This window comes from Chiloscyllium plagiosum, unplaced genomic scaffold (assembly GCF_037043375.1).
Source record: "Chiloscyllium plagiosum isolate Xiang-an unplaced genomic scaffold, Cpla_swu_hap1 HiC_scaffold_28, whole genome shotgun sequence".
NCBI classification, from domain to species: domain Eukaryota; kingdom Metazoa; phylum Chordata; class Chondrichthyes; order Orectolobiformes; family Hemiscylliidae; genus Chiloscyllium; species Chiloscyllium plagiosum.
The window spans coordinates 29,968,361-29,990,821 of NW_028270166.1; the positions used below are offsets into that span (position 1 = coordinate 29,968,361).

The 22,461-nt window shown below is 41.2% G+C and overlaps 1 protein-coding gene across 1 annotated transcript; it reads right to left on the reverse strand.

Annotated features, from left to right (window-relative positions):
- Positions 1-637: 637 nt before the first annotated feature.
- Positions 638-21,625, reverse strand: ndufa11 (NADH:ubiquinone oxidoreductase subunit A11). Its single transcript, XM_043721077.2, has 4 exons — positions 21,486-21,625; positions 12,341-12,433; positions 8,708-8,830; positions 638-820 (listed from the first exon to the last, which is right to left on the reverse strand). Exons 1-4 carry the CDS (start codon positions 21,562-21,564, stop codon positions 708-710), a joined length of 408 nt encoding a protein of 135 aa, XP_043577012.1. The 5' UTR covers positions 21,565-21,625; the 3' UTR covers positions 638-707.
- Between the last annotated feature and the right edge of the window lie 836 nt (positions 21,626-22,461).

Sequence of the window (22,461 nt, forward strand, 5' to 3'; positions counted from 1 at the left end):
ATCAGTATTTAAACATAAACTTACGGGAATCATGTCTGTCTTAGAATCTTACTATGCAGGTCACATGAAATTAGACATAGCATTATAATTGACTTTTTATTAGCTTATGTCAGAGATATTGTTTTGTTAGATGTAAGTTTTACAGCTGTAAGAATACTGGTTTCATGTGGAGAAAACAAATTGCATCAAAATAAACACTGTAAAAAAGGGTCCAATCTCTTTAATCAAACAAACAATCTTTAATGATTACTAATTACCTTCACCTTTTAAATGGAGCAGTTAAACCAACTCACTTTCCACAATGATAGTTAAAAGCTCTGCTGGTGTGTCGAGTAAAAGCCTAATGTTCACTGATGAATGCAACTGTGGGGTTCCACAAGCTAAAAAACGGACATCTCATGAATAGGGCCGTAACCACTTGCCCACCATGCAAGAGTCACAGTGTCTAGCACAAATATGTTGGATCTCTTTCCCTATCAGCACCTCATGCAGGCCACAAGTTGCCCAAGAGAAAAAAAACTAAAGAGGCTGAAAATGGAAATATTAAAGTTACTTTCACTCCTTCAACGCCCTGTAGCAAAACACAATACATATACGTGGCTAAGGTTTACAATTATACTTTGAAGTGACACAGAGGCAGAAGTATTTTGGTTTTATTGGACACAATACACTACAATTACTATGGCTTGTGGTGTTTTCAGCTGCTTTCAAAGTTTTGGAGGTCCTGATAAGCGCCAGCCTTCCATCATGCCCATCTTTGTGAGAGCTGCGAGTGTGCCAAGGCCAAGGCAGGCAGAGGTACCAGTCATATAGCTATGAGCTGTGAAAAGAGCCAAGGTATTCTTGTATTAAAATTAGAAAATTCTGACAAAACATCATGAATCTAAAACATCATCTTATATCGACAGTAATGCTGCCATACCTGCTGGGTTTCTAACATATTTCTGAATGCATTAGGTTGAGAAACCACGACAGTTTTTGTTTTGCAAAATTATAGCAGTACTGTTTCACATTACTGAAACAAATACTAAACCAATACATTGAAATGAAACATTTAATATGTACTCTGGAGAGATCCCCACACACCTGAAAACACTAACTGCATACCTAGAGCAACACATGCAAAACTTTGTAATAATCACAAACTTCAATCACTTACTATTAGGGATTATAACCCTGAAGTATACTGGAAGCCTTTAAAAGCTAGTTAGGATATAGGTATTAGCATGCAGAGTTTCAAATCTTTGTATTAAATCACAAATCATGGGAAATAATTAGGTGAGAGAATATTACCATGTTTGGTCCTTAATGTTTTCATAAAACCATCTGGTGCTATCTAGTGGACAACATTAGAAACAACAAGTTTAGATAGCAGTATCCTTCAGGGGCATTCACTGATGTCCTTCAATTGTAACCCCTCCAGTCGAACAAGAGAAACAGCTCTTATATCCAACTTGGGGAAAAAAGAGGGAATAATAAATTTAACTCGGATACCCAAAATTCAAACTACTTTTAGAATAAATCAGAGAATCATCACAATTGAAAATCTCCCAATTATACAACTCTATCACTGTAGGGAACCTCCACAATTGAAAACACTAATCATTCTTTCTGGTCATTACTAGAACGTTTGCCACCCTGCTGGCCACTGTATAGTATATAGTTCAAGAACCTGAAGGTAAGCAACAAAATTAAATGGGTAGAATTCCGAGGACAGCATTCATCTTAAATGAAACGACCGCAAATTTGGGAATCAGCCCATCACATTCTAGTAATTCATTGAATGTCCCATCCAGGATTACTTAGTTAGTTTGTTAGGAAGTCTATATACAAAATTTGGGCATAGAGTTATAATTCAACTTAATAGGAACTCTAACATAATACACTTAATAGCATCTGTTCACCCTGGGAAATGATGGTCTCTACCCAGACTCTACATTACTTCCATACGGAACATCGCCATAGCGACTGCAAAGGCCAATGTGTGAGTGGGAACTCCTTTCATACTGGCACAAATGAGCAATGTTAGCCCAAAGTCAACTCTTGTTTTTAATGCTATCACTTTTCTATCATAGAAACGTACAGCATGGAAACAGACCCTTCGGTCCAACCTGTCCATGCCGACCAGATATCCCAACCCAATCTAGTCGCACCTGCCAGCACCCGGCCCATTTCCCTCCAAACCCTTCCTATTCATATACCCATCCAAAAGCCTCTTAAACGTTGCAATCATTTGGTCATTTCTTTTATCCTCAGCTCTCTCTATAACTTCTTGACTGCTAGTCTCCTGCACATCGGTCAGCACAAGGACTTCCCAAGTATTGGCTCTGATCTGACTAACTTGAAGTCTTACTGTCGTTCTTTTATTGTAAATGTGGGTGGCAAGTTGGTTTTCTGGTAACAGCATCTCACCATAGAGCATGTAACTTTGGGGATGCAGCCATCATCCATTTGGCTGACATGGCCTAGCCACCAGTGACATTGCTAACCCAACAGGGCAAACATGCTGTGGAACCCTGCATGCTGATGCACTTTCACATTCAACACTGTCTTACCAGATGACAACCACTATTTTCAGATAATTTAATACCAACCAGTAATATTGGCTAATACAGCATATAGCTGAAAATGTGTTGCTGGAAAAGCGCAGCAGGTCAGGCAGCATCCAAGGAGCAGGAGAATCGATGTTTCGGGCATGAGCCCTTCCTTTTCTCCTAATACAGCATATATTTGACCAATTAGAATGTAAGTTATCCCCTGCCAACCAGGCTTTTATACACACACACACATCCCTAAGAATTGGTTCAATTCAAACAAAAATATATAACAAATATTGAAGGGTAGAATAGACTTTATTTTTAAAATGCCACTGAGGATGACTACTGCACTTTTTTCACTATTTATTTAATGTAACATGGACAATAATGAAAAAATGCAAAAAAAAATGTACAAGTTTAGAGTGCGAAGGCCCGGTAGAAAACTAGTCCAATGAAATTAAAAATCTGGCGAGGGATGCACTAAGGTCGATGAGATAGAAAGATAGTCTCAGTAATGTTATCCATAATTATTTCCCCTCAACAGACCTACATGCTCATGTGAAACTATCCAATTTGCAGTCCAATGTAATTATTAAGTTAACTTCTTTGGGAGGATGAAAAGCATAACACCTTTGCTACAGATTTGTAGGGTTTTGTAGCGTGTTCCAAAAGAGTGACAAAGAAAATTCTACAAAAACTTGGAGAGAAAAAAAAACGAGGCATCCTACACCACCCTCAGTTTAAGAAGAATCAAAGGCCTCCTCACAAAAGCCACTTATCAATTTGTTCATTTCTGAATCTGAACTCCCAATGACATTTTACCATCAATGATAACTTGCATAACGGAATGATTGCCATTTTTTTTGCTATACTGTTACAACATACAGGAATCTAGGCAATAGGTTACCTACTTCAAAGGCAAGTATCTCAAATTAAAGTTTGGCACTTGCTAGTGACAATGGAGATATAGGTTAATCAAAATGTACCACCAATACAGGAACAGAAGTAGGCCATTTATCTCATTAAGTCACTACACCCACGCTTTGTCCCCTGCCATTCAGCCAATTTCCTAGTCAGGTCAATAAGTCATCTTCTTTCTATGAATTTCCATTTCAACTAATAGTTAGTACCCTATGATAGACTTTATCAAATGTCTTTTGGGATGCTTCCTTTCAAGTTAAAAGCCATTCAAAGATATCTTGGAAATGACTGCCAAACTACTCAGACCGCTTGGCATTATGGTAGTCCACAAACCCACCAACACACTAAACGAGCAGCTAATGAACTTGAAAGACCCTATACAAGCAACACTAATGTCATTTACAAGATACCTTGCAAGAACTGTAACAAACATTACATTGGACAAACAGGCAGAAAACTAGCCATCAGGATACATGAACATCAACTAGCCACAAAACAACTTGACCCACTCTCAATAGTATCCTCACATACAAATGAGGAAGGACACCACTTTGACTGCAGTTGACCACATGCCACCAGTGCTTCATCCGGAGGCTCACTGATGATGTTACCTAATATGGTGAAGAAACATCTGAAAATGAACCTTCCAGCTCAGCAAGCAAACATACATCCTAAGAGCCATTTCTTGTATTTTAAGATATCTTTGGTGGCAAATGAAGTTCTTAACCTTTAGGATTTGCCTGGTTCTGCATCTCGTACCATTCTTTTCTTAACACCTTCCACTGGTCTTCCCTTTTGTTTGCACAGTACAGGTCCCTGCATACTAATGCACCTTGCATCTACCAAGTGTAAATAAGTCAGGTTGAGTTCATGTGATTATCTTAAATTTCAAAACCTTTTGCTTTATTTTGAGTTAGAGGAACCTCGATTATACGGATATCAATTATCCAAATTTCGGATTATCTGAAGATGATTTCAAGGTCCACGGTGGCACAGTGGTTAGCACTGTTGTCTCACCGCGCCTGAGACCCGGGTTCAATTCCCGCCTCAGGCGACTAACTGTGTGGAGTTTGCACGTTCTCCCCGTGTCTGCGTGGGTTTCCTCCGGGTGCTCCGGTTTCCTCCCACAGTCCAAAGACCTGCAGGTCAGGTGAATTGGCCATGCTAATTGCCCGTAGTGTTAGGTAAGGGGTAAATGTAGGGGTATGGGTGGGTTGCGCTTCGGCGGGTCAGTGTGGACTTGTTGGGCCGAAGGGCCTGTTTCCACATTGTAATGTAATCTAATCTAATCTAATCTAATTACATTAAAGAGGTATTTCCAACTCTAATCAAATTTTTTGTTTACAATGATTATAAGTGAATTCGGCTTACTGAAATGCTGCCGAGAATAATCCTGGACATCGATGGGATCCCAGGCACCGCCTCCAAATGACCCTCTCTCTCTCTTTCTCCCCACACTTTCCCTGGAGCTCTACACAGAGGTGTACTCAAAATCCCCCTTCCCCAGATAATCTCTCCAACATTGTCCTGTATAGGGCAAAGGTGGAACTTGTCAAAAAACTTGCAGTAAAAAGTTGTGTGTGTGGCTCAGTGTGTGCTATTTTGAGACTCATCGCCCAAAGGCAGCAGCAGTCTTGCTGTTGGTGTCCAGTCTGGTTGCGAGGCTGGGGGAGGGGGGCTCACGCTGTGTGCTGCTGCCTAGTCTCCTGAGCTGACCTAGCAAGTGTTCGCTGTGTCAATCCCATCGAATTGATGGGGTGGTTGGGGAGGTGGGATGGGGGTGTTACAGCGGAAGGCTTCAGCAGTGCTGTAGGTCCCTAGCACACAAGTGTGAGGAAAAAGGAAACTTCAGAGTCCCAGAGGAGAGGCATTGAATCAGTTAACCAAATAATCAATTAGCCAAACAAAATACTGCCCACCTATCTCATTCAGATAATCGAGGTTCATCTGTACACGAGAACTAGGGAAGACATTGATCTTCTGCTGTTTCCCATCATCGCAATGCCTTGGCCAAAGTTGACTTGCCAACCAATCAACAGCATTTTTCTAATGTATTATAAAACTGATTGTTTGAAATATGTCAATTCTTGCATTTGCCCTAAATCAAGCCTCCTTTGAAGAATATTCAAATTCTGTACTAGGTCATTATGTATTTATACAATATCTTTGTGTTATCCTTGATTTTACTTCCAAAATGTTTTAATGCCCTTTCTCTGCTTTCCTAATTTCTTTCTAATTTAAACCCTATATTTTGTGTTCCTCCAGGCTTTTGAAATATGTAGCACTTGAAATACAACACAAGCGTCTCTTCTTTGCCTGATCCCACTCTGCTCTTTCACATTCAGTTGTGCTTGGATTTCTGAGTTCCATCCTTTTTCTTTTGTGGGAGTATACTATCCCATTCATTCTTAAATGTCGCCATTCCCACTGCTCTGATTTTGACTTATCTTTGTGCAGCTGCTTCCAGTGCACCTTTGTGAAATCACATTTCAGAATAGTAAACTGGTCTTTCCCTGGACTGAATACATACACACTTAGTTAAGGGAAAGGACTGACTTAGACTATGCTGACTCTAACTGAATTGTGATCCCTACACCAAAGTATTCTCTCACTATTATATGCTCCAACGGCCCAACTTCATTTTGAATTGATGTGTTCAAGTAGATGTTAATTAATAAAACTGGAAAATTAGTTCAATGCCTTTACCTAGATATAAGATCTTAAGAAGTAGATGCAGACTTGTGCCTGAGTATATTCAATGACACAGCTTTCACCTAGAAGAGAATTTCATAGACTAACGACCTTCTGAAATAATAAATTGCTCATCTTTGCCTTAAATGAGAGACCCGCACTTCCAGTGCAGACTGCCCTCACAAATGCCTTATACAAATGTAGCAATACATTCCCCTTTTATATTCCATCCTTTTGTAAGAAAGACTAATATTTTCCAGATGCCTTCCTAACTCTTTCAGGATTAACTTACAAGGACATCCAGATAGTTCTGTACTGTAGCATTCCACAGTCTCTTTCTATTCACATCATATTCTCCTTTACTGCTCAATTAGATCTCAGACATGCCCACACTATACTTCATCCAGAATTTTTATCCACTCACTAAACTATCCCTTTGTAGACTCCTCATATCCTCAACTTATTTTCCTACCTAGCTCTGCATCATTAGCAAATTTAGCTAAATTACACAGTCTGTCCCTTGATCTAAATCATTAACGTAGATGGCAAAAACCTGAGGTCCTAGCACTTAACACAGTTTTCCAACCTGAAAGTGAGCTATTAACCAGAATCGGTTTCCTGCTAGTTTGCCAATCTCCTATCCAATCTAATATACCACACCCAATACTACTAGATCTAATTTTGAATAATAATAATTCATATGCTACCTTATCACGTGTCTTTTGGAAATCCAAATACACTGCATCAACCAGTTGCTCTTTATCCACCCAATTTGTTACATCCTCAAATAATCCAAATAAATTTGTCAGACTATTCTCCTTTCACAACTCCATGTTGACTCTACTTGATTGTACTATTATTTTCTAAATGTATGCACTACCTCCTTAATAATGGATTCTAGCCTTCTACCAATACTTGGTATTAGACCAACCGGTCTACAGTGATTTGCTTTACAGCTCTTACCTTACTTGGAACATTTGCAGTTTTCCAATCTGCAGAGACTTTTCCAGAATCTAAATAACTATGGAAGATTACAACCATTGCATCAACTTCAGCTACTTCTTTCCAGTCCTTGGGACACAGTCCCGTGGCTTGATGGCCTATCAGCCTTTAGTTTCATTAGTTTGCAAGGCACCCTTTCTCAACTCAAACTAATTTTTAAAAATCCTCTTTCCATTTGTTTAAAGATTTTCTACAGTTCTTGGGACATTGTGTCTTCTAAGTGAAGGCAGTTATTGATTTTGTTTTGTTTTCAAATGCTTTGCCATTTTCTTGTTCCCCATTATTTATTCAACAAATCTCCCCACTAAAGGGACCAACTTATTTAATTAGCCTTTTTCTTTTTATATACTTGTAGAAGCATTTACATTTCTTACTAGTTTTCTCATATACTCCAACTTCCCCATCTTTACTGTTACTTTTAAGTAACTTTTGTTAATAAAATGTTAACAATGTTCTGGGCTATCACTAATCTTTCCACATTGCATGTTTCTTTTCAATTGTTTTTCTCTAAATTGTTCAGCTAATCAAAGACCCTTCTAGGAGTCTTTCTTTCTTAAATGGAGTAACTGTTGAGTATTAGGAAATATCTTCTTAAATGCCTGCCACTGCTTCTCGATCATCTTACTCCACATTAGCCAACTCTATCGTCATAAAGAGTTAAGACTAAACCATGAGCTTCAGATCCAAATTTCTCCTGCTCAAACTGAATGTTAATTCCTATTATGTTATATTCAACCTTATCTAGAGGATCCATTGCCAGGAGGTGATTATTTAATCCTGTCTCATTATCTGCTCTAAAAATTGACTGTTCCCGGATTGGATCCAAAATAAATTATTCCAAGAAAACACTCTCAAATATACCCTATGGACTAATTTTACAGGCTACTTTTGTCAATTTCATTTATCTAATCCAAATTTAAACTTTACCACATTATTTGAGAAATCTCTCACAATCAATTATTCATTGCTTCATATTCCTTCCTTTAGTGTAATTATGAAGGGAAGCTATTCCCAATAGTTACTTGCTTTTTTTGTTATTTCATATCTCTGCTGAAACTGATCTTACATGTTGATTCTCTGAAACAAATCATTTTTCACTATCACGCTGCTCTTGTCCATTATTAACAGAGACACTCCACCTTATTTTCTTCCCGTCTTTCCAAAAGAAAGATCAAATACACCTTAATATCCAGAACTTAGCTGTGGTTACATTGCAAACATGCCTCAATATTGGGGATCATATCATATTCATTAATTTCTAATCATTCTATCAACACATTCATCTTGTTTAAAATGCTGTACACATTCAGACTGAGATGTTTTAATTCCCTGCTTTTTGCAATTTTAACTAGTCTGACCGGTTTATGCTTTCTCTTATATCATCTTTGTCCCACACATTAAAAATGTAACAAAAATGAGAGATTAAATCTAATGAGTTCCTTGCATTGTCAAATTTCCTTAAAAGAAAAATATTTGTTTTGAACATATTGTTTTCCAGTAGCCATAACAAACTTCTCAAAAAATTCATTCACCAGACCACAGTAACAAGCACTCACTTCTCACTCCAAGAAGGATTCCTGAAGCACAGCCTCCAATGAAATAATTCAATGGATCATCTTCTGTTCCTCTTATTTGTGAAGTAAGGCAGGTTGTTACTCCAAAAATTGCACCAAGTGCAGCTAAAAAGCAAATGGATATTAGGGCTTATTATATTGCTCAAAAGACAGATTTCAAAATATAATGTGGTAATTGCTAAATTACGAGATTTTTGGTCAAACACCACCTGATAAGAATAGTCCAGAATTCAATCTATTGAAAAGGAAGATTGAGGATATACTGAACACAACCTGATTTCTTTATGCAGATGCCAAACAAAATTAATAATGTAAAAAGCAGTGGGTCCACAAAATTCTAGGACAGTAAATACTGCATGATAATCATGCAATGACTCTGGATAATGCAGGTTTAACTGTCAAGTTTTTTTTCGATTTTACTTACTGTGCAGGATAAAGAATGGTCATCTGTTGAAGCAGAAGTCTCCCTAACCATTATGGCATTTGTATTTTAATTTGATCAATTTTTTTGTCTTATTATTTTAATGTAATGGTTACAAATGTAATTTATATTCATTTCTAACCACGTCTTTTTATCTTACTTTCTTGGTAGACTTAAATAATCTAGATCTATTTTACATATTGGTGTTACTTAATAAAATGAAACACTTAATGAAGCCCATCTTTGACCTATGGTAGTTTTGGAGGTCATGCTAAATCTACACAAGGTACTGGTCAGTCCACACGTGGAATACTGTGAACAGTTTTGGACCCCTTATCTAAAGCAAGTTACAATTGCATTGGAAGCAGCGCAGAGAACGCACATTAGGTTCATCCCAGGTATGGAAAAGAATGAGGGGAGACTGGATTGAAATATACGACTGTCAGAGAACTTGACAGGATAGATGTGAAAAAGCTATTTCCCCTTGAGGGACAGTCTAAGAGCAGAGGGCAAACTCAGAGTGAAGGGTTGCCCATTCAGGCAGAAGTTAGGAAGATATTTTCTTTCTCTCTCGCTCTCTCTCTCTGTGCTAAATCTGTGAAATTCTTTACTGCTGAGGGTTGTCAAGGCTTGGTCATGGAGTACAATCAAGGCTGAGATAGACAAATTCCGAATGTTTAAGGTAGTCAAGGGTTATGGGGATAAAGCAAGAAAGTGGAATTGGGGATTATCAGGTCAACCATGATCTCATTGAATGGTAGAGATCACCTGATGAGTTGGCCTACTTCTGCTCCTATATCTTATGGACTTGTATCAGAGAGCTCAAACACATTCTGTTTTTCCATTTTCTCCTCGAGTCTCAATATTCCTCTCCTCCATTAAACTAATAATCTTCATCGACTCAAAGAATCATAGAATCCCTACAGTGTGGAAATAGACCAATTGGCCTGACCTTCCGAAGAGCATCCCACTCAGACCCACCACCACTATCCTATCCCTATAACCCTGCATTCCCCATGACTGACCCACCTAGCCTGCAAATCCCTGGACACTCTGGGTAATTTAGCATTGCCAATCCACCTAACCTGCGCATCTTTGGATTGTGGGAGGAAACCAGAGGTCCTGGAGGAAACTCATGCAGACACTGGGAGAATGTGCAAACGCCGTATAGACGGTCGCCTGAGGCTGGAATCAAACGCAGGTCCCCAGCGCTGAGCCACCATGCAGCCCCAAATCAATCTCATTTTGTTCCAACACCCAATTATACTACTTTACCTCAACAATCTGAAATACTGGCAGCAACAACTAATCTCTTTCCTGCAGAAGCACTTCAAAGATCTTCCAACCAACATTAGAAACGAATGGGGATGTTGATTATGATTGCATGGTGCCAATATAATTCACAGTTCTTCAGATACTGAAGCAGTTCATGCCCACAGTCAGCAAGACCTGAATAAAATTGAAGCTCGGGCTGATAAGAGGCAAGCAACATTCAGTCAAATGCTATGAATATCTCCAAAATAGATAATCTATCATTTTCATTTGACGTTCACCGCTATCAACTCATGAAGTTACCATCTTACTGTAACTGAATGAAAAAGCTACTTAAATCCTGAGGCTACAAGAGCAGGTTTGAGGCTGGGAATTCCTCAGTGAGTAACTCACCTCCAGACTTCACCTAATTCTGTCATCATCTCTAGTGGTTCAAGTCACAAGTTGTGTTGGAATATTTTCCATTTGTCGAGAGGAAAGCAGCTCCAATAACACAAGAAGCAAAACCAAAGCAGTAAGCTTGATAAGCACGCCACACCACCTTAAATATTCTCTTGATATCCCCTGACATAAGTAGCAGCAGTGTTTACCATCTGCAAGCTGCACTGAGGCAGCTGACCAGGTTCTTCAAAGCACCTTCCAAATCAAAACTCTAACATCTAGAAGGACTAGGATAACATATGCAAGGGAATGCCATAACCTGCAAGTTTATCTTCAGTCACAGACAATCCTGATTATTAGAATTATAAAATTGCTCTTTCACTGGATCAAAATTCTGGAAACTCCCTCCTATATTTAACAGAAGATACGTTCCAATAGTTTAAGACCATGGCTTACCACCACCTTAAGACAATAAGAAAAACAAACAGGAGTAGGCCGTTTGGCCCCGTGAGCTTGCTCTGCTATTCAATAGGATCATAACTGATCTGACACACCTTACCCACAAGTTTTGAGAAGATTTGTAGCTCCGGTTGAGGTTCTGGATGTAGGTTTGCTCGCTGAGCTGGAAGGTTCGTTTCCAGACGTTTCTTCACCCTACTAGGTGACATCTTCAGTGGTCCTCCAGGCAAAGCACTGCTGATAATTCCTGCTTTCATAGGAAATAATATCACCAACCCAAAGAAACCCAAACATATAAATAGAAAACTGAAGATGTTACCTAGTAGGGTGACGAAATGTCTGGAAATGAATCTTCCAGCTCAACGAACAAACCTACATCCACTCCTTACCCACTTTTCTGTCATTTCCTCGTAATGCTCGATTCCCTCCTCTCTTTCAATCTTAAATACACACACTTTCAAAAGGATAATTAGAGATGAGCAATAATTGCTGTTTGTCAAAACCATATATAAAAAATTTCCACATCTCCTTTACACCAGTTGTCATCATCTCCTTTGTTTGCATAACAGTACTTGCCATTTTAAACATACAAACAGTTCCCTTGATGTTACACTGTCTAAAATCGTATTCATGTTGGTCATATTATTCTGGTTTAGGTTTAAGAATTCAGCAAGACTATTGAAGTGCTCCAAAAGAGAATGATTCATAAGCCACTTCCAAAATGTTCAAACAGTACACTCAATATATTACATTCATTTCTCTTTCTTAATACTTCACTCCCACTGGTACTTTTATACTTAAGGTAAAATTTATGCTGAACGTTTCCTTTGCTGTGCTATCAATGCCCCAGCGCAGCCCACATTGATCCTAGCATTTAAGAACCCCATAGAGTGTCAATGTCTCTTAAGAATTCATGCTGCCAAATAGAACTACATTCCCCAGAATCATAAGCATCCACAGTACGGAAGTAAAACAATAAAAGTACTTGATGAAGACAGATTCTCCTGAGAAACAATGAATGAGAAAAACTTCTTTGAAAATAACAAACATACTGGGCTATACCATACACAATGCCTCCTTACCCATAGTTAGGGTGCCATTGGTTGCTGTACGCACTGCCTCAACAACACTTTTAGGTGGCAATGCAACAATATGATAGGCCGAGCCGACGAGACCTGGAGAAGAGAAAGTATAATCACAAAATCACATCAAAATTGCACACACTGTTGAAAATAACCATTAACACAAACATTTTCACTTACAATGTTCCCTACCACAAACAATTGCCAAATGTTACCCACAAACCTGAGTAACGAGATCCAAAACAGGATTGTTCTGAAGATTTCTTTGTTTCAAACACAAATAATCACATAGCTAAGTGAAAAATCTAACTTAAAAAAAAAGTGTATTCCATCTAATCAACTCATATACATGCAAGAAAGTTCAAGAGCTCGTGTAAGATTCACGTCTTAAACTTAAATAAAGGCAATTACAAAGGTATGAAAATAGTTCAAATAGTAAAGTGGTTTTAAAAAAAAAGTCAACAGCACACATCCAAGAAGTTTCATAACTCGCAGCAAAGATATGTTCCTTTGAAAAAAATGGTAAACCAAGAAAGTTACAGATACTATCAAATTGAAAAGTACAAAATGCAATGCTGTCAAGGTTGGCGCAGTAGGCCAGAACATTGGGAAAACTTCAGATACAGCAAAGGATGCCTTAAAGAAAAGAGAAATCAGCAAGAATTAGAAACTGAAAAGAGCAGCTAAAGTAAGCATTTGCCTCTAATAGGGAAGGGACTACAAAATTATTGATGGATAACGAGGAAATGGCAGAAACATTGACCAAGTATTTTATATCTGTCTTCACAGTAGAAATTACAAAAGCAACTCAAAAATACTAGAAAATCAAGATTTAAAACGGAAGGAGGAACTACAATTTATCATAACATTCAAGAAAATGTATGAGGAAATAATAGAAACTAAAAGCTGACAAATTCCCAAATCTGATAGCCTACATCCTAATGTCTTTAAAAAAAAGAGGCTGCAAAGATAGCGAATGTGTTGTTTGCATTCTTGCAAAATTCTAAACATTTTGCCATGCATATTGGACAACTGGAGTTTGGAAAACCCAAGATTGGAAAACCACAGCACGGTGGCACAGTGGGTGGGCGGCATGGTGGCACAGTGGTTAGCACTGTTGCCTCACAGCGCCAGAGACCCGGGTTCAATTCCCGACTCAGGCGACTGACTGTGTGGAGTTTGCACATTCTCCCCGTGTCTGCGTGGGTTTCCTCCGGGTGCTCCGGTTTCCTCCCACAGTCCAAAGATGTGCAGGTCAGGTGAATTGGCCATGCTAAATTGCCCGTAGTGTTAGGTTAAAGGGGTAAATGTAGGGGTATGGGTGGGTTGCGCTTCAGCGGGTCGGTGTGGACTTGTTGGGCCGAAGGGCCTGTTTCCACACTGTAAGTATTCTAATCTAATATTCAAGAAAGGCTGGAGACAGAAAGCAGGCAACTACAAGCCAGTTATTCAAAAGTCTGCTATTGGCAAAAGTCTGCTATTGAGAATTCAATATTAAGGGAGCAGTAGCAGGACATTTAGAAAATCAATATACAAACCATGCATAGTCAATGAAAAGAAAATTCTCTTTGCCTAATTTATTAGCAAACAGGTGGATAAAGAAGTATCAGCAGATGCAGTGTAACTGGATTTCCAAAAGACACTCAATAAAAAGTACCACACAAAAAGTTACTAAGAAAGAAGCTCATGGTGGTAGGGCTGATGTCGTAGTATGACTAAAGGTTTGGTTAACTAACAGGAAACAACAGTCTTGTTTAAATGGCAATTTTGCAATTGAAAAACTGGAAAAAACAGGAGGGCCAAAGTAATCAGGGCTGATAACCTCAACTATTTATAATCAATATCAAAAATTTAGATAAAAAGGAACCAAATGCAAAATTAACTACAAGGACAGGTCAGAAAGCAAGTGTGGGGAAGACACAAAGAGTTTGCAAAGAGATATAGACAGGTTATGTGACTGAGCAAAAAGCCGGCAAATAGAATATATAGTGTAAAAATATGAGGTTGCCTACTTTGATGAGAATAGGGGAGCGGAAAGGACAGAGACTGTAGAAGGCAGTGGAAGAGAGGGAGTTGGATGTCTTTGTACATGGTTATCACATGGAATCAATAACGAGGACAGATTTGTTGGCTATTCAAGGAGAAAGTGAGGACTGCAGATGCTGGAGATCAGGGCTGAAAACGTGTTGCTGGAAAAGCGCAGGAGGTCAGGCAGCATCCAAGGAGCAGGGGAATCGACGTTTCAGGCATGAGCCCTTCTTCGGGAATGAGGAAAGTGTGCCCAGCAGGCTAAGATAAAAGGTAGGGAGGAGGGACTTGGGGAGGGCCCCTCCCCAAGTCCCTCCTCCCTACCTTTTATCTTAGCCTGCTGGGCACACTTTCCTCATTCTTGAAGGGCTCATGCCCAAAACGTTGATTCTCCTGCTCCTTGGATGCTGCCTAACCTATTGAAAGATGATTGCCTAGTCTGAGTGAAGCTGAAACAAAGAACAAGCAATCTAACAATACAATGTCAACAGACCTATCAAAAGCTCGGAGGAAAGAGCTGGGTGCTATTAATCCATAAGACCATATGACACAGGAGTGGAAGTAAGGCCATTCGGCCCATCGAGTCCACTCTGCCATTCAATCATGGCTGATGGGCATTTCAACTCCACTTACCCACATTCTCCCTGTAGCCCTTAATTCCTTGTGACATCAAGAATTTATCAATCTCTGCCTTGAAGACATTTAGCGTCCCGGCCTTCACTGCACTCTGCGGCAATGAATTCCACAAGCCCACCACTCTCTGGCTGAAGAAATATCTCCACATTTCTGTTCTGAATTTACCCCCTCTAATTCTAAGGCTGTGTCCACGGGTCCTCATCTCCTCGCCTAACGGAAACAATTTCCTAGCGTCCACCTTCTCCAAGCCATGTATTATCTTGTAAGTTTCTATTAGATCTTCTCTTAATCTTCTAAACTCCAATGAATACAATCCCAGGATCCTCAGCCTTTCCTCGTATGTTAGATCTACCATTCCAGGGATCATCCGTGTGAATCTCCGCTGGACACGCTCCTGTGCCAGTACGTGCTTCCTGAGGTGTGGGGACCAAAACTGGATACAGTACTCCAAATGGGGCCTAACCAGAGCTTTATAAAGTCTCAGTAGCACAACAGTGCTTTTATATTCCAACCCTCTTGAGATAAATGACAACATTGCATTCGCTTTCTGTGGTGTAAAATTATGTCCCAATACATGTGTGAATCATAATGTAACACATGTATTGGGCCAAGCAGTGGAATGTGGTGAAACGGTTAAAAATTATGTCCCAATACTTGTGTGAATCTAACCGGAATGGAGGTGTTGCTTAGTCCCGTGTGAATCTTATTACACACCTCCCCGTGTGAATCTTCTTATCTGTATGTAACCAGAATGGAATGTGGTTTTTAGCCTTGCTCTGCTGTTCACATGAATGTTTATATCTGGAAAAGAGTATATCAGCTGGAAAAGTCTCCAGTTCGGTGAGTCTGCTCCGGGGTTACGTTTAACCGCCGAGCGTGGGTTGTTGGCAACCGCTCTACGAGAACTGACGGCTCCCAGTTCCGGTAACATGTAGAGTGAGTATAAGCCAGACCCAGGAGTCTGCTCCGGGGTTACGTTTAACCGCCGAGCGTGGGTTGTTGGCAACCGCTCTACGAGAACTGACGGCTCCCAGTTCCGGTAACATGTAGAGTGAGTATAAGCCAGACCCGGGAGTCTGCTCCGGGGTTACGTTTAACCGCCGAGCGTGGGTTGTTGGCAACCGCTCTACGAGAACTGACGGCTCCCAGTTCCGGTAACATGTAGAGTGAGTATAAGCCAGACCCGTTGTAAGTATGAGACCTGGTTGTGGCGACGCTGCGGGGAATAAAATGCTCATATTCTAGCAGACTCGCCTCTTGGTCGTTTGTTCTGTGTCAGACTACTCTCCTACGAACCTGACCTTGAGAATTTTTTAAAACACTTTCTTAATCACGGACTAACCTGCATGTTTACCTTTAGAGAATCCTTGACTAGCACTTCCAGATCCCTTTGTACTTTGGCTTTTTGAATTTCCTCACCGTTTAAAAAGTAGTCCATGCTTGTATTCTTTTTTCCAAAGTGCAAAACCTCGCATTTGCTCACATTGAATTCCATCAGCCATTTCCTGGACCACTCTCCCAAACTGTCTACATCCTTCTGCAGCCTCCCCACTTCCTCAGTACTACCTGCCTGTCCACCTAACTTCGTATTATCGGCAAACTTTGCTAGAATGTCCCCAGTCCCTTCATCCAGGTCATTAATATATAATGTAAACAGCTGCGGCCCCAACACTGAACCCTGCGGGACACCGCTTATCACCGGCTGCCAATCTGAAAGAGAACCTTATCCCAACTCTCTGCCTTCTGTCAGACAGCCAATCACCAATCCATGCCAGTAGCTCACCTTGAACACCATGGGCCCTCACCTTACTCAGCAGCTTCCCGTGTGGCACCTTATCAAAGGCCTTTTGGAAGTCGAGATAGACCACATCCACTGGGTGTCCCTGGTCTAACCTACTTGTCACCTCTTCAAAGAATTCCAACAGGTTTGTCGGGCATGACCTCCCCTTACTAAATCCATGTTGACTTGTTCTAATCCAACCCTGCTCTACCAATAATTTAGAAACCTCATCCTTAATGATGCATTCTAGAATTTTACCAACAACCGAGGTTAGGCTAATTGGCCTATAATTTTCCATCTTTTGTCTTGATCCTTTCTTGAACAAGGGGGTTACAACAGCGATCTTCCAATCATCCAGGACTTTCCCTGACTCCAGTGACTTTTGAAAGATCTCAACCAACGCCACCGCTATTTCCTCAGCCACCTCCCTCAGAACTCTAGGATGTAGCCCATCGGGGCCAGGAGATTTATCAATTTTAAGACCTTTTAGCTTTTCTAGCACTTTCTCTTTTGTAATGGCAACCATACCCAACTCAACACAATAGTACAGAGGAGGAAGTGCTGGATGTCTTGAAAAGGGTAAAGGTGGATAAATCCTCAGGACCTGATCAGGTATACCCTAGAACTCTGTGGGAAGCTAGAGAAGCGATTGCTGGACCTCTTGTGAGATATTTGTATCATTGATAGTCACAGGTGAGGAGCCGGAAGACTGGAGTTTGGCAAACGTGGTGCCACTGTTTAAGAAGGGCAGTAAAGACAAGCCAGGGAACTATAGACCAATGAGCCTGACATCAGTGATGGGCAAGTTGTTGGAGGGAATCCTGAGGGACAGGATGTACATGTATTTATAAAAGCAAGGACTGATTAGGGGTAGTCAACATGGTTTTGTGTGTGGGAAATCATGTCTCACAAACTTGATTGAGTTTTTTGAAGAAGTAACAAACAGGATTGATGAGGGCAGAGCGGTAGATGTGATCTATATGGACTTCAGTAAGGTGTTCAACAAGGTTCCCCATGGCAGACTGATTAGCAAAGTTAGATTTCACGGAATACAGAGAGAACTAGCCATTTGGATACAGAACTGGCTCAAAGGTAGAAGACAGCGGGTGGTGGTGGAGGGTTGTTTTTCAGACTGGAGGCCTGTGACCAGTGGAGTGCCACAAGGATCAGTGCTGGGCCCTCTACTTTTGTCATTGACATAAATGATTTGGATGTGAGCATACGAGTTTGCAGATGACACCAAAATTGGAGGTGTAGTGGACAGCGAAGAGGGTTACCTCAGATTACAACCGGATCTTGACCAGATGGGCCAATAGGCTGAGAAGTGGCAGATGGAGTTTAATTCAGATAAATGCAAGGTACTGCATTTTGGGAAAGCAAATCTTAGCAGGACTTATACACTTAATGGTAAGGTCCTAGGGAGTGTTGCTGAACAAAGAGACCTTGGAGCGCAGGTTCATAGCTCCTTGAAAGAAGGCGTTTGGTATGCTTTCCTTTATTGGTCAGAGTATGGAGTACAGGAGTTGGGAGGTCATGTTGCGGCTGTACAGGACATTGGTTAGGCCACTGTTGGAATATTGCATGCAATTCTGGTCTCCTTCTTATTGGAAAGATGTTGTGAAAGATGTCAGAAAAGATTTACAAGGATGTTGCCAGGGTTGGAGGATTTGAGCTATAGGGGGAGGCTGAACAGGCTGGGGCTGTTTTCCCTGGAGCATCGGAGGCTGAGGGGTGATCTTATAGAGGTTTACAAAATTATGAGGGGCATGGATAGGGTAAATAGACAAAATCTTTTCCTTGGGGTCCGGGAGTCCAGAACTATAGGGCATTAGGTTTAGGGTGAGAGGGGAAAGATATAAAAGAGACCTAAAGGGCAACATTTTCACACAGAGGGTGTTACATGTATGGAATAAGCTGCCAGAGGAAGTGGTGGAGGCTTGTACAATTGCAATATTTAAGAGGCATTTGGATGGGTATACGAATAGGACGGGTTTGGAGGGATATGGGTCGGATGCTGGCAGGTGGGACTAGATTGGGTTGGGATATCTGGTCAGCATGGACGGGTTGGACTGAAGGGTCTGTTTCCATGCTGTACATCTCTATGATTCTAAGACTTGTTGCCAGGAGCTACTACCAAGTTGTTATGTCAAAAGGATGGGGTGGGATCAACATTAAGAGCCTGACAGTGCAGGGACAGGAAGAAAAGCAATTACGAAGAATGATCTGTCTCGTGGGAATAGACAAAAGGGGGACCAAGGGACTCTAATCTGATTAGGCTAGAGAAGGATGCTTTGATGAAGCATGTCATAGGCCACTGTGACGTTAAGGGTTATTGCACATGGGCCACCGCAAACATCACTTCCAACATTATTTGTGGCACCAGTCGTGATCTCTGCTGTTCCTATCATCACTCATCAACTCAAAGGAATCAGGCAAAGAAAAGCAACGTCATTTTCAAACTGACCTGGGCTCTCAATTGTTGTGTTTTGTATTAGAGGCAGACAGAGCAAAACAGGTCCAAGCTTAGATGCACACGACAATACAGGTTGAAAGAAAAGAGGGGACAAACACAAGTACAAAAAAAAATACAAGGTTTAAGATGATAAAACTTGTGCATAAGAATATGTGAGGCTAGAGATTGGTTTTATTCACTGTCACAGATGAACGAGTCAAGTGAATCACCCATGAGAACATGCTTATAAAATCTAAAATGGAAACCATTTTGTTCTCAAGCATCAGGATCTTGCTTTCAGCATTATATCTGAAAAGAATGTACAGTATAGGGAATCTAGGGAGAGGGTAAAGGAGTGCCAGAACATGATTTGCTCCTCTGACAGGCCAGCATACAACCAATGAGTCAAGTGGCCTTCTTCCACGTTCAATGATTTTATGATTGTGTTTTTAATCATTAAGAGCCAGCAAGTGTCCTGCTTATTTCCAAGGATAAGGGGAACTGATGGCCTAGTGGTATTAATCCAGAGACCCAAGCATTGTTCTGGAAACCTAGGCTCAAATCCCCTCATTGCAAATGGTGAGATTTGAATTCAATAGAAATCTGAAATCAAGCCTATTGATGATCATGAAATCATTGACAATTGTTAGAAAAATCCATCTGGTTCACTAATGCCCTTGAGCGAAGGAAACTCTCAGCCTTACCTGGCCTGGCCTAATGTGATTCCAGACCCACAGCAATGTGGTTGACTCTGAATGCTCTCTGGTCAATTAGGGATGGACAATAAATACTGATCTAGCCAGCAATGCCCATGTTCCAGGAATGAATTTAAAAAAAAGAATGATACCATAAGACCATAAGACATAGGAGCGTGAGTAAGGCATTTCGGCCCATCGAGTCCACTCCGCCATTGAATCATGGCTGATGGGCATTTCAACTCCACTTACCCGCATTCTCCCTGTAGCCCTTAATTCCTTGTGACATCAAGAATTTATCAATTTCTGCCTTGAAGACATTTAGTGTCGCAGCCTCCACTGCACTCTGTGGCAATGAATTCCACAGGCCCACCACTCTCTGGCTGAAGAAATGTCTCAGCATTTCTGTTCTGAATTTACCCCCTCTAATTCTAAGGCTGTGTCCACGGGTCCTCGTCTCCTCGCCTAACGGAAATAATTTCCTAGCATCCACCCTCTCCAAGCCATGTATTATCTTGTAAGTTTCTGTTAGATCTCCCCTTAATCTTCTAAACTCCAATGAATATAATCTCAGGATCCTCAGCCGTTCCTCATATGTTAGACCAACCATTCCAGGGATCATTCGTGTGAATCTCCGCTGGACACGCTCCAGTGCCAGTATGTCCTTCCTCAGGTGTGGGGACCAAAACTGGACACAGTATTCTAAATGGGGCCTAACCAGAGCTTTATAAAGTCTCAGTAGCACATCAGTGCTTTTATATTCCAACCCTCTTGAGAGGGTTGGAATATAAAAGGGATACAGTCCACAAGAGGCCACTTCTGGAGGGAAGATAATGCTGTGATGTTACCGGGTTAGCAATTCAGTAGTACAGGCGAGCACTCTGAGAATGACAGTTTAATTCACATATTTAAACACAATTAAACCTGAAATATGACTACACTCACTAGTAGTAACCATGAATTTAATCACTGATTGCTGTAAATGTCCTTGAGAGAACAAAATATGTCACTTTACTTGGATTGGCTTACATGGGCTCCAGACCAACAGGAATGTGGACTTTTAAAAAAAAACTAAATGTTCTCTGAATTGGACAAGCAAGCAACACTTCAAGGGCAACTAGAGATGGGCACCAAACGCTGGGCTTGCCTATGACATCTATAGCAACATGCACATCCCATGAAATAATTAAAACATTGGCCCAATGTGCTTGTGCCATCCAATCTCATCTCCTTTTAGGCCAGCAACACTCTTAACTTGTCAGAGGCCCAGGTTCAAGTACCACCGCTCTACAAGTTTATCATAACACATCTGATCAGGTTGATTAAAAGCATATACCTTTTCCTTTACAAATTACTATTCAATCTGCTTGCAGTATCTCTTCAGGCAGTGCCCGCCATACCATCCCGAAGCTGTGTGTGTACATGAAATAAAATACTCAGTAACCCCCTGCCCCTGTGTAAAGGTTAAAGGTTCAGCTGGTGGATGGCGCTCGTCCCTCTGTTCCCGCATTTAGTGAATCCTCCCATTTCCACCCCCCGGATCCCAGCACTCACCGAGGCCTGCCCCAGCCTGTGTAGCGGCCCATGTTTTGTTGGGACAGTGCTCGCCATCGGCCGAGTCCCAGTAGCCCATCACCGAGCGCCTCAAGGACACCGTCTCCACTGCGGGGAAACCAGTCAGATATCGCGAGAGGACGGCGGGGCCGGGAGCACGTGACCGGCGGAGCGCAGGCGCAATGAGCTCGCGCTCGGGGTGTGATGGCGGCGGGAGTGTGCGTGCGCGAGCCGGTGCATCTCTGTGGAGGATTGTCGGATCTGGAGGTCAATCCGGGGGCGGGGAAATGACTGAGATATACTGAATGAGTGTTAAAATTAGGCTGAACTTCGGTGTGGGGGATCCAAACTGAAAATGCTGGCGAAACTCAGCAGGCTTTAGCAGCAAGGTTAAAAACAAGGTTTGCAGATGCTGGAAACCAGAGCCGAGATCAGAGTGTTGCTGGAAAAGCACAGCAGGTCAGGCAGCATCCGAGGAGCAGGAACATCGACGTTCATCGGGAATAGAGACCTCGGATGCTGCCTGACCTGCTGTGCTTTTCCAGCAACACTCTAATCTCGGCTCTAGCAGCATCCGTGGGGAAAGCTGCAGAGTTTACGTGTCCCCGTGGTCTGCCAGATCTGTTTCTCCAGTAATTTCTGTTTTAATGTGTTTATTTCAGGTTTTCTTACTATTCCGCTTTTATTTTAAGTGCGGGATTCATGAGTAGCAGAGCATTAGAATAGGCAAGGTTAGAGGTAATACAGACATTGCAGCATTCGAGAGGGTAAAAAACCAGGAATACAAATTGTACTCGAACGTGAAAGTACTGGAGCTCCTTTTCGAAATATCAATCAATCAGATTAGTATGTGTCATAGAGATATACAGCATGAAACAGACCCTTCAGTCCAACTCATCCATGCCTACCAGATATCCCAACCCAATCTAGTTCCACCTGCCAGCACCCCACAAGTTTTACTTTCCATCTTTCTATC

Coding starts and splice junctions, on each gene's coding strand:
- ndufa11 (XM_043721077.2), bottom strand. CDS start 21,564: ATGGGCTACTGGGACTCGGCCGATGGCGAGCACTGTCCCAACAAAACA. Junction 12,434..21,485: donor ACAGGCTGGGGCAGGCCTCG/GTGAGTGCTGGG, acceptor TCTCTTCTCCAG/GTCTCGTCGGCTCGGCCTAT. Junction 8,831..12,340: donor CAATGGCACCCTAACTATGG/GTAAGGAGGCAT, acceptor TTTGCTTTTTAG/CTGCACTTGGTGCAATTTTT.